This window comes from Hipposideros armiger, unplaced genomic scaffold (genome assembly GCF_001890085.2).
Source record: "Hipposideros armiger isolate ML-2016 unplaced genomic scaffold, ASM189008v1 scaffold_543, whole genome shotgun sequence".
NCBI lineage: Eukaryota > Metazoa > Chordata > Mammalia > Chiroptera > Hipposideridae > Hipposideros > Hipposideros armiger.
Window position 1 is genome coordinate 1,149,447 of NW_017731893.1, and position 12,934 is coordinate 1,162,380.

Genomic DNA, 12,934 nt, shown 5'->3' on the forward strand with positions numbered 1-12,934 from the left:
AGTGAAAAGTAGTGCCGTTAATCAAGATCATGAATTCAAAAAGTGAAACTGATCTGGGTGAAAGATTAGAAAAATGTTTAGCATGAAACGGTGAGGCACCTAAGGAATATCTAAGTAGAGTCAGACAAAGCCAATATATTATTTGGGGTAATCCTCAGACATGGACCAAAATGCTACGGGATTGGATGTGGAATGAAAAAAAAAAAAAAGGGTGGTTATAGACTGCGGAGAAGATCCATGTTTAAGTTAGGCCTATATATGGGGCCTCCTGATGGCTACATTATATTCAGTGACAATATCTAGAAAGGCCAGATAAATTGATGGCTACCATTAGATCATCTTGTCATAAATTAGATTTTGTCAAAAAATATTAAATGCTTTATTCTTATTAACACACAGTGTCAATAGTGAGATCTGCAAATTAGTAAGAGGCAAAGGCATTCTGTTGTATAAATTTAAAGAGATTGACTTATCTTACCCCATGCTATTCAAGGCCACGTCTAAAGAACTGATAGACTTTTGGGCTGGGGTGTAGAATTCCTACAGTTAGAGGCAATATTTTACAGCAAACAAAGTACATATAACTGTGCAGGTAGTATAGATATGGAATTAATTTTAGCTAGACAGATTGGATTCAGTCATTTCTAATTGACACCTATAGCCTTAAAAGAACCTCAGCACAATTCTTAGATATTGCGTGGCATCCTACTCTAGGCCTTAGAAGTTGGATACAAACCAAAACCCTGATTGTATTTGGGGCAGATAAATTGTTCAGTGGAGTTAAGTATCAGAAGTCTTATAAAGGTTAAAGAAAAACAAACAAGTACATTTTTATTTTATAATTAGTTTATATCAAGCCACTCTGACTCTAATAAGCAAAACATTTGAGCTATTTTGCTATCTTAAGTCTAGCCATGTGGAAAAAAAATAATAATAGTAATAATGTTGACAAAATAAAACACTAGGCATATCAATGCAACAATATATATGAAAGGAGTTGGTAAATTTTATAATGTTATAATAATGAGGACTGTTTTCATCAATGGAAACATTGTAACAACTTGGCTTGACTTGTTTTGGGAGCTTGTGAACATGAAAGTGATGGTAGCTAGTCTTTACAAAAGTATTCACTCACTCCCTAATCGCTACTCCCAAGGATCTTAATTCACTAGGAACAGTCTCTCTTTAGTCACCTGTAAACTCTTGAGGTCAGGGAATATCTCCCATTTCCCTGTATTCCCAGGCACCTAGCATATCATCTAGCAAGACATATGTGGATTCCTCAGCCTCTCCAGTCATCACCACCCCAACTGTTTGACACTTATATGAGACTTATATACTGAAACGTATATGCATTAGAATTAATCTTCACTTTTGTTTTCCTTACAGCAGAGTTAAGAGGAAGAGTTAATTATATATTATACTCATGTCTTTATCAAAAGGGGGGACATGGGATCAAGAAAGAGCAAAAAGTTAGTTGTTTACTAAAAAAGGGACTGAACTTATTTGTATGTATCTATGAAGTGAAGAATTGATCTATGTAGTAAATGTTTCAAATGTGAGTCTTTCAATGTCCAGCTAATTAATTCACTTGAATTATCTTCCTGATGCCTAGCTTTTGAATGTGTGACCCTGCTCTAGCTACATAGTCACAAGTGCATCCTTATTTAAAATTCAAAGATAAGAAGCATCACTGAAGGATGCATTAACAAAAAGAAGGTAAGTATTGCAGAAGATCAAAGTAATAGCAAGGACCTTGAGTAACTCAAAGTAGAAGTTAGAAAGTTATTTCATTGTGGAGCTTCATAATGTTTAAGTCACCAAGCTGTGTGCAGATGATCATCGTGAATATCCACAGCCAGTGAAACCTCAGTTATCTAAGAGGATAGTCCTGGAGACATAGGCTTGCATTTATATCTGGACATGTAAAGCAAACGGATGCCAATCAGTTGGGGCAGAAGTGTTGGGCATGCCCCCTTAGCCACTAATGCAAATAACTTAACCTTGCTATAACATATTTTTATATATTTTTTGAGGAATAGAAGCAGTGAGGAGAGATATCAATAATTATTCATATTTTCTATCCACAAAACTCATCAGAAAATCCTTCACATTTTCTGAGTAATGCCATAATTCAAATAGGTGAAAGTAAGAATATCTGATTAATAAATCTGTTGACAAGGCCACCGGTTCCAAAACTTGCCCCATTTATTAACTTTTGCACAGAGCATTGTCTAGCTCTGCTTCAGTGCTTGACGTTCACACAGATGGCCTCTTTGTTTCTTCACTATGGTGCGCTGCTCTGAACCTTCATGTGCTCTGTGCTGCATGTCTCCCTATTTCATTTGCCCTCCTTTTGAATGTTTTGAGTTTGCAGCACTTTTATGTGATTATAACAGTTTTAAACAAAAGTTATAATCATTTATTGTATAGTATTATTTTACATGCAATACATAATTGGTACTTTTAGAATATTTGCATTATTGCATAACAAGCTTCATCAAAATGAAAAATTGGATGGCTTAATTTTTTATTAAATTATGATTATTAATTTAACAGCATAAAACTCAGGATAAGATAGCTGGGATGTGTTGCAATTTCAATTACAAAAATGCATGCATACGCTTCATTTTGGAAGCACGCCAACTAGAGAATATATTAGGCAGTGAGTGCAATTAGACAAGTCATAAATTCAGCAATTTCTAGCTGGTCAGATATATCTTCAGGCAAATTTAACCTTTGCAATAATTATTCTTGGTTTCTGCTTCATAGAGACCACCCAATTGTTTATTTTTAAGTGAAAATCATAGTGAGAGATATATAATCCAAAAGTCATTGAAATTTCTATATCTGTCAATTTTAGTTTACATACGGCTTTGTGAGAATGATTACTAAAGTCTTAGAAAAAAATTTATTTTCAAATAAAACTGCTGGTGGAGAATTGCCTAACTTTACAAACCTAAGTAGATTATGTCCCTTACTGGGAAATGTCCAGTTCATTGACTTTTGTTGTTTTAATTAATTGATTACATTTTTTTGTGTCAAACATAATTTTACAATATGTTATAACCACTTTCTAACAATAGTGAACTGACCTGTTTTAAAGCCATGGGGGAAAACAGCTATATTTTAATACCTGCATATAAGCAATAACTAGATACTCTATGAGTGACCCCATGACCTTTTTGAATCCTGCTTGGATTTTGATTAGCATCTGTTTAGGCTCCTGGAGACTAAGGAGCCACCAGAGGATGGCTTCTAGAGAAACTGAAGGATAAACAACCCAGCTGTGTTTGAAAATGCAGAAATGAATACAAAATAAAATAAGAAGCATGCAGAGTTAGTTACTATTAGTATTCTGACACACTTTCTTCCAGTTGCATATATATATATATATATCATCACACTTATATCCTCCATAGTATGCAGACATTTTTCTATGTCTATAAATATTGTTTGTGAATATAATTAATACCTAAATAAGTCCGAGCCCCGGGATGCATGGTGTTCTGTAAATCAATTAACTAATTCCTTTTTGTTGAAATTTGGATGTTTTAATTACTTCACTATAATAAATAATGGCCCAGAGATATATTTCCATATATGTTTTAGCACATTGATCTGAATGTTTTCTTGAATACTTTTTGAAATAGACTTACTGATAAAAGGTATTTAGTCATTTTTTAATATGTTTAGTACATATGGCCAAATTTCTTTGTAGACATTTTATATCAATTTATATAGCAACTCATAGCGTGTGAGAGTACTCCTACCATTGCTTCTCACCAATTTTCTCATTTAAAAATATAGTTTACCAATTTGCAAATGAATAACATCTCGTTTGTCATTTCTTGTATTTTTTTTATTTTCTCTTACGTTTAAAAATATGTAATCAAATATAAACATTTTACTATATAATTTCTTCCTTAAAGTTATGCTTTGAAAAGGCTTCCATATTTCAAGATCATATAAATATTTACTTATATGTTCTTTCTGGTACTTTCATGATTTTCTTTTCTTTTTCTTTTTTAACATGAAACTCTAATTCATTTGGAATTAATCTGGGAACAGGATACACTGCAATAGTCTACCTTTTCTTCTCAAATAGTTAAACCAGCTTTCACAACTTTTTATTGAATAATTCATATTGAGTCTTCTGGAGACTTCAATCATCAAAAATGTAGATTAACACCTCAAAGGAAGCCAACAACATGGGGATCTCACCGAGACAAAAACATACATTAAAAATCATACTGAGATTTTGTTTGTTTGTTTGTCTTGTTCATTTGTTGCTTTCAGTTTTATATCCCACCTATGATAAAAATGACTCAGCAATAGCTGTAAAATGCACTAAAATTATTTTGCTTGATAAAATCATATAAAGTGGAATCTTTAAAGAATAATTAGATACTTCAGGGATATTAGATAAAAAATGCTTAAATACAAACACAAACATTTTGCAAGTATAATCCTTCTCCCTACAATTTAAGGCTACAGTAATGAAAACAAACATAAAGGTCAAGAAATTGAACAAATACATAACTAAGCGCGGAAGATTTTCCCTGACTCACTTTCATTTTCATACTTAGACTGGGAATGTCAATTAGCTCAATCAAGTCTTGCTGATAATGTCAGCTTTCTGTCATTCCTAGGTAGTGATGCATGAAGTTTGTCAGCAGGTAATGTACTACGTGAGTGATGAATGAAATAATGAGGGCACAGAAGCCTGAACAAAAGTTTTTCATTTCTAGTAATTTTCTCTTCACATGGGGATTTAAAAAAGGAGAGAAAAAGCACATTAAAGTTTGTTCTAATGTGGTGTTTGTTTAATGCAGTGTATATCTTAAAACAGTCATCTTTTAAGCTTATATTTTAAAAAATTAATATAAATAGTCAATGATTAAATCATCACTATTTCCCAGCTGTGTTTAACAATATAAACAATGTTAGCTGCTGCACAAGATAAGCCCCCACATCCCAAGTGCATTTACAGTGACTCCATGTGTGACTCCCCTCCATTCAGTGACTCAGGGACATGTGCAGCCATCTTTAGCTACACCATCCAGGACAGTGCTTTAAAGTCATTGTGGTAGAGGAAGAGAAATGGCAAACAATGTAGGAATGTTTAAAGGTTAGCATTGGAATTTGCTTACGTCATGTCTACTCACATGCTGTTTTTAGATCCCAGACACTTTAATGCAATTTAACTGCAAGGGAGGCTTTGAAATGTAGAACTCTTAATAGTCTCTGTTACACCTACAAAAGTTGTTTTATTTCTATTTATTTATTTATTTATTTATTTTAGCTGAGCCATCCTTCCACCTGTTGGCAGCTCAGCGGCAGCTCAACTCGGGCCGGAAATCGAACCGACGACCCTGTTGCTCAGAGCTCGCACCTTGAACGAGCTCTTAACCAACTGAGCCACTCGGTCGGCCCTTCAATAGTTACTTAAATCTATGTTTTTAGCTATATCATATCTAGTTAAACAATGGTTTGAAAATACTTGTTAAAAATTTACAGCATTTAACTTGTGCAAGGCTAGTGTCCTTACATACATTGGAATAGTTGAAAGCTTAAGTAAAATTAATACATACATAAAAATATTCAAATGGTAAAGGAAGGTATAATATAAAAAGTAATTATTTTCCCTTTGGTCTGATCATTTACTACATCCATTGGTGACCACCATTAAGATTTTTTCTCTCTTTCTAAAAATGTTCCATACATACATACATAAACATATATATGCATATACACACATATATATGTATTTACCTATGTAGGTCCTTTTTATTTTATAAAATTTGAATAACTTTGTTCATATGCTTTTCTGTAATTTTTTTAAAGTTAATAACATATCGTAGAGACAATTCCCTGTATGTACATATAAATTGAATGATATTCAGAATATTTAACAAGCCTTATAGCATGGGCACTGACCAATCAGAATATATGATGGATGTAATCAGAGTATATGCTGGACATATGGTGGGAGAAAGTTTATAGAGGCCCAGGTGTGCCACAGATTACCTTAATTAGGGCACAATGGTTAATAAGTCAGGGTCATGGGGTGTTTCCCCAGAGAAAGGACTAGAGGCAGTGTGGGTGAGAGGAGCATAGAGGATGTATTCAGCTGTTTTCCAAGTAGTATGAGTATATTTTGGTATTTTTAACAACCAACAAGAGCATACTGGTGCACTAGGGTTATATCAGCCCTGCATATACCTGATTCTATTTAATGTAGTATACAAGAATAGGACTATAGTTTTTTTTTTTTAAATTCAATATAGTGATGCACTATTAAATTGACTTTAATATCCAATATTCTGCATATTGGATAAAACTCTGCATGTTAGAAAATTAATGATTTTATCTACTTCATTCCAATGCTTTTTTTGCTTATTTTTTTAACTTAATATTTTCCACATATTTCTACTTCAGCTTTTCTGATTGATGTGTTTTTTTTGGGGGGGGGGAGTTTGGAGGTTTTTTTTTAAGCTGAGCCATCCTGCCACCTATTGGCAGCTCAGCGGCTGCTCAGCTTGGGCCGGGAATCGAACCGCTGTTGCTCAGAGCTCAAACTCTTGAGTGAGCTCTTAACCAATTGAGCCACTCGGCCAGCTCTGATGTGGTTTTTTAATTTATAGTGTTCCTTCATGAGACTGTGAGTCCTTGGAATGGTAGGAATGTATTCTAATTATATTTGTGGTCTGGTGTTAGCATGATGCTAACATGCTATAGTGTTCCTTCATGAGACTGTGAGTCCTTGGAATGGTAGGAATGTATTCTAATTATATTTGTGGTCTGGTGTTAGCATGATGCTTGACAGAGTAGACATTCAAGTGTTAATGAATGTCTGAGTGAATAATTTTGAACTTTAGGTTCTAAACTAGCCTGGGTAATGCCTATGAATGTTAGTTCAATGGAAAGCAACAGACAACACAGAGAAGGAGGCACAAGTTGAATGGCATGGAGATAGGGCCTGAGAGAAACCTGGGTACCCAAAAGACTCAGGAAAGGAGCCTGAATAGATAGTTGCCTTTCTAATCAGGATAGATGCAGGAGTAGCCTAGCTGATGTATCATTGAAGTGGAGAGAAAGATACCCATCAGGCTTTTCCTTCTTTGAGTATAAGAAATAAGACTGTATTTAATCCCAGCTGTATAGTGAAGCAATAACTCCTTTAATTATCGATCCTAGAACAAATAGAGATAGGCATCAGTTAGCTAGATTTGGGACTGAAATTCTGACAGGTGGTATCATACTAAACTCTGCTTTAATCAATATCCCAGGAGAATGTTAAGTCTGGAATTTGATTAAGATAGAGTATTTTATAATAAATAAGTAGAATATGAAATAACATAATGAATTTACTATCTGGTTGAAATTAACATGTGCTACTAATTGCATCAATAATAAACATATCCGTAGAAATAGTTAATGTTTATTAAGGGTTTATTTGTGCCAAGCACGTGATGAATGCTCTGTAGAGATTATCTCCCTTAATCCTCACAGCAGCCTATGAATCAGGTGTGATTTGGTTGTAATTTACAGATGGGAAAATACAGCTTAGAAAGTTTGTGAAATAGCTTGACTAAATTCACTTACTAGTACGCGGTGGAATTGAATCACTAAGGAAAGCCAGGATTTTCAACCTTCACTTTTATGTCACATGGAAAGCATTGAAATCACTACTAATGTAAGAGCCTCCTCCTGAGAAATTATTACTTAATTGGTCTGGGGTAGGACTCAGTGGCATTGTATTTTTTTTCTAAAATGTTGCCTGGTGATTTCGATGTGTAGTCAGAGTTGCAAACCACTTACCTATTATCGCATATACTATATTATTGAGAGCTTTGTTTTGCCTTCCAATTGCACCTTGTCAATAAAAAGAAACTGTAATGGTTATGTAACTTGAGAGAATTGTTTTAAGATTTATTTTACTTCCTCTGTTCTTTATGCATTGTTTGTATTTATGTATACCATTTTTACCTCACTGATCCTGCCTGCCCCATTTATTGACTATCGTCTCCTGGAATGTTTCAGTATATAAACTGGTGATATAAGGGGTCTTACATTTTGCCTCTGCAATTACATCTATGTTTAGATAGGCTTGCCTTTAATAGGCCTTTGCTGCTTTTGTTGTAAATTGTCTGTTAAATAGTTGTCCATTTATTATTATATTTTCCTGTTTCTTCTCAGCTACTAAAAAGATTCAGTTGATTAGGTTCTATTAACTGCCTTACTATATTAGTTTTCTATAATGATTAGTTAAATAGTGCTTATAGAAATTGCTACAGATAATAAATTTATAGTTCTAGATATTTCCATGTAGTCAAAAATTATACAAGACTGAATTCTAATCCACCTTGCAACATTTTTCAGCATAATAATTTATCCTCTCTCCATTTCCAAGCCAAGCTATATTTTTAAAATAAAGTACCATCACAATAGAAAAATGGGGTAGAGGCATAAATATGCAGTTCAGAAAAATGAAATACAAAATGAAATAAATAAAAAGCTAGTTTAACCTAATCAATTAATTTAAGGAATGTAAATATAATGAGTTTTATATATGAATTAGCAACAATTTTTCCATAGAGTCCTGACCTTACAGATACAATTTACATGTTTATTATTTTTATTGTCCATGACATTCCTATGCTAGTATGCAAGCTCCACAAGGAAGGGAATTTTGTGTTTTGTTCAGTGATATTTTGTAAGAACTGAAACTAGTCTTGTCATGAAATAGTCAATAATAAATATTAGTCAAATAATGACTGAATGGCTTATTTTAAATATGAGTGTGTGGGGGGCATATGCCCATGTACACGGTTAACAAAGATGTGAATTGCACATAATAATGTGTGATGGGCAGGAGTATAAATTCACATAAATTTCTGAAGAGCATCCTGTGAAGAGGTAGCATGTTTTTTGTTCAATATTCATTTTATTTGAATTATTCTTTATTACACTTCTAGAACTGTGCTTTAAGGATAGAATTAGTGAAGTACAGGTGTATAGACAGAAACCTCTGTTCATAGCATTGATAATCATAGAGAAACAAAAATCACTGAATGGTAAATAAAACATGGCATTTATCATTCTTTCAAAGCAGAGTAAATAATGTGAAAATGTTAAATTAAAACTGGAGGGTGAATAATAGAGCATTATTTCAATTTTGTAAAAAGCGAGAAAAAGACACAGACACATGATTAAACCGGTGTTATTAGTAATTACATCTGGATGGTGAGAATAAGATGACTTTTAATTTTTTTCTTTGTAGTGTTATGAAATACATGAAATTTCTATATGAATATATATTACTTTGGTAATCAAAAGAATACTTTACTTGCGAAAATTGGCTTTATCATTTTCCAGCTCTGAGGATATATTAAAGAATCTATTGCTATGCTGCCTCCACGAGGCAAGACATTTTATCCGCTTTGTTCATTGGTGAATTCCCCATGCCTGGAATAATGTTTGGATAAAATACCACTTATAAATATTTTTTGAATAAATGAACGAGTGCACAATGAATGATATGCCTCCCTCTCTAAAGGCAATTTTAAAGCATTAAATATAAGGGGATTGGTTACTTCCTTTCCTTGTAGAGTTGAACAATTAATCCACCCATCATTAAGTGTTAATTAAGTGTCTATTTATAGCATGTCTTCTTTCCCCTGAAGAGAGATTACTTTCTCATGGACTGAAAATGATCTTTGGTTTCTAGTTAAAATTTGCTTGGAGGGGAAGGAGTTGAGCAACACATGGCACATGTGGATTCTGATGTATGGGGATTTAAAATGATTTTGACATGGCTGGCCAGGTGGCTCAGTTGGTTAGAGCGTGTGCTCGTAACAACAAAGTTGCCGGTTCAACTCCTGCATAGGATGGTGGGCTGCGTGCCCCCGTATCCCCCCCACACACACTTCCTGCAACTAGATTGAAAGCGGCAACTGGACTTGGAGCTGAGCTGCACCCTCCACAACTAAGATTGAAGGACAACAACTTGACTTGGAGCCAATGGGTCCTGGAAAAGCACAGTGTTCCCCTTCCCCAATTCCCCAAAAAAAATCTTTCAGGAAAAGAAAAAAAATAATAATAAAATGATTATGACAGAAATCTTTTACCTTCAGCACCTTTAAGTTAGCCCTCTGTCCTCAGATTTAAAAGAAGAAAGCCATAACTAATTAATTAGCAAATATTATTTTATTACCCAATGAAAGTGTTTTTAGTTTACCATCTGTATGGAACAAATGGAGTATAAGAATAATCACAGGGTTTGCTGACATTACTGTTGGGGATAGAAACTTACTGAAGAAGGACAGTTGGATAATATAAGACAACAACACTGTGTTGTGCTTCACTGTAATTCAATAAGGGAATGTTTTCTTCAAATAATTTTTCATGTAGCCTGCAGTTTAGACTTATGCAAATAGACACATGCCTTATTTAAAAATTTATATTTTTTTGCATATTTCCTAAAAAATAAACTAGGAAATGAAGGACTTCAGTCCTGAGGGAACATAATAGTAATGTTTATATTGTGATTTAATATTAAATAAGACAATATCAATGTGTACAGTGATATGGCTTTTTTACACACAGCTCTTGCTTTCTTTTTTCTAGGATTCAAAATTTCCTACAGATATGCAACGACTTCCAAACCTGTACTTACATAAAGAAAATAATCCAGCAAAATTTGACTACAAGCTGAATAACATATTTCGACTTCATAGCCTTCCAGTGAGCTGGTAGGATTCTTGATGTTTTATTAACGACTGTGAGATTTTATTGTCATGTCAAAATTGTGGTGCTCTTACTGCCATTCATGGTCGAAGTGGTTTGCTCTTAGCCTGTTTCCAAATTGCCTATCGTAACAGAGAAAGAATCTGCTCATAGCTGCTGCAAGAATCTTAAAACTAATTGGTCTAGGCAGTCAGTGGCGGTACAAAGTGTTCTATTGTGCTTATTGTAGAGCTTGCAGTTCTGGCTTAAAATAAAGCACCCATCGTTTTTAGAGAGGTTTGTAGGAATTATTTTAAATGTAGACTCTCAGCAACTATGCATTTCATTTGTTTATTTTACTTATAATTTTGCCAATATGTATATTTTTTCTCATTAACAAATCATTAGTTTTATTTGTTTTGAGGACCACAGTTTTGTGAACCATAACCATATCAGTTTAACAAAAGTTACTAGGTATTTATTAAAAAAAACATTATTTTATGAATCTGCATATTTATGTTCACAAAAAAACATTTTAAATCTTGTACAATTCATACCATTATTCAGACTTTTTGAGAAATATATTTCTGTGGAGAATCTGTAAATATACATTCTATCATCTAGGTCTGTGGCACATTAAAATTTTAGTAAATGGGCAGCTTTTGTAAATTATCATGAATATATCATTTTGATTATGGCTTCGGCAAGTAATATTATTTTCTCGCATTTTCATGTAATCTCAAGTTTATGTCATCAACCTTCAAGAAATGTAAGATGTGTACAAAAATGTATGGCAAACATGTAATTGCTTCCGTTATACTTCATGAGGACAGATGTCTCAGAGTAGGATGTTAACCAACTTTAATAACTTACATACATTTACCTGTGCTTTTGTTTTCCATTTGCAGTTTCCTCTGCTCTTGATGACTCTGTGTAATCTACTTTCTAAGCCCTATTTGATTTTTTCCATGTAGCAAGAACATTGTCTATGATATCTTAAGAGCAGAGCAGATACAATTTCATCTGCCATGACCAAAACCAGTAGGATAATGAACTGAAAAGTTCTGTTAGTAAAGGGAACAGTAAAAATGGTTCACACCTTCAGTATTCTATTGCTACTTACCAGTGCATTTGCAGTCACAGGCCTGTCTTTTGATATGAGGCCATGGCTTTTTCTTTGATTAAGTGACTGTTGATTGGAATTCTACAATACAACATATTTCTTGCATACACTATACCAGTAATGCATCATCTACAGTTTTAATATTTAATCTGAAACAAGAGCTTCAGACACTTAGAAGATGATCCCCCTACCTTTCCATAGCATTCATTTAAATTTTATGGACAGCAATTTTCCTTGTCACACTTGTATTTCATCACCTTGATTAATCTTTAATTACATTACAATAGCAAACACAACTGGCGTATCAGGAGATTTAGGAACAAACTCCTTTGACTCTTTGTAATCCAGGACTGTGGCTGCACAGATAACCTGTGCTGGCCTACGGAGCCATACAGGGTCTGAGAGCCCAGAGCAGTTGGGAGGCACTGAGCACAGCTAGTGTGTTTTATAGAGAGAATGGGAAAGATTGGTCAATCCAGCAATTAAGTGGAAGTTAAGGGAAAAGCTTCTATTCAGTGCAAGTGAGAAGAAAAAGAAGGAAACATGTTACTCTTAGTCAAAGACAAAATCTGGATTTTAGCTTAATTTATTTCCAGCCTTTGAAAAGACAGCTGCTCAGATAACAGCTCCTGCAACCTAGGGAATCATTTCTTTGTCACAGTCTTCACTAGTTATCCAATTAGGAGAGAAAGCTTTGGTATTATGAGTTAGGCAGAAAAAAAAAATCGCTAGTGGAAAGAATAAACACTAATCTTCTAGAGCAGGAGTCGGCAAACTTTTGAGACGGAAGAGCCAATCCTGTCCCTCAAAGTTTTGTGAGACCTATAAAACAAATGAAATCACCATTATGTGAATAATATCCTTTAAAAATTTTATAAATGAAACTATGATAGTTTTATTTTCATTTCCAATTTTACTTCAGAGCCACATGTACGTACCCAAAGAGCCGCATGTGGCTCGCGAGCTGCAGTTTGCCGACCCCTGGTGTAGCCTGAGCAAACAAAAGTAGAAAGAATAAACACGAATCTTTTAGAGTAACGTACCTCAAAGGAAGATTAAGCTGTGACTATGGGATGCCTC

The 12,934-nt window shown here is 34.0% G+C and overlaps 1 protein-coding gene across 1 annotated transcript in view; it reads left to right on the plus strand.

The window, feature by feature from the left end:
* The window catches only part of LOC109396776 (sperm-associated antigen 16 protein-like), a 93,140-nt gene extending 82,118 nt beyond the window's left edge, over positions 1-11,022 (plus strand). The window contains exon 6 of the mRNA XM_019668906.1: positions 10,633-11,022. Within this exon, the coding sequence (XP_019524451.1) occupies positions 10,633-10,761 (129 nt within the window). The 3' untranslated portion in view covers positions 10,762-11,022. The remainder of the gene's footprint in view (positions 1-10,632) is intronic.
* The last annotated feature ends 1,912 nt before the right edge of the window (positions 11,023-12,934 follow it).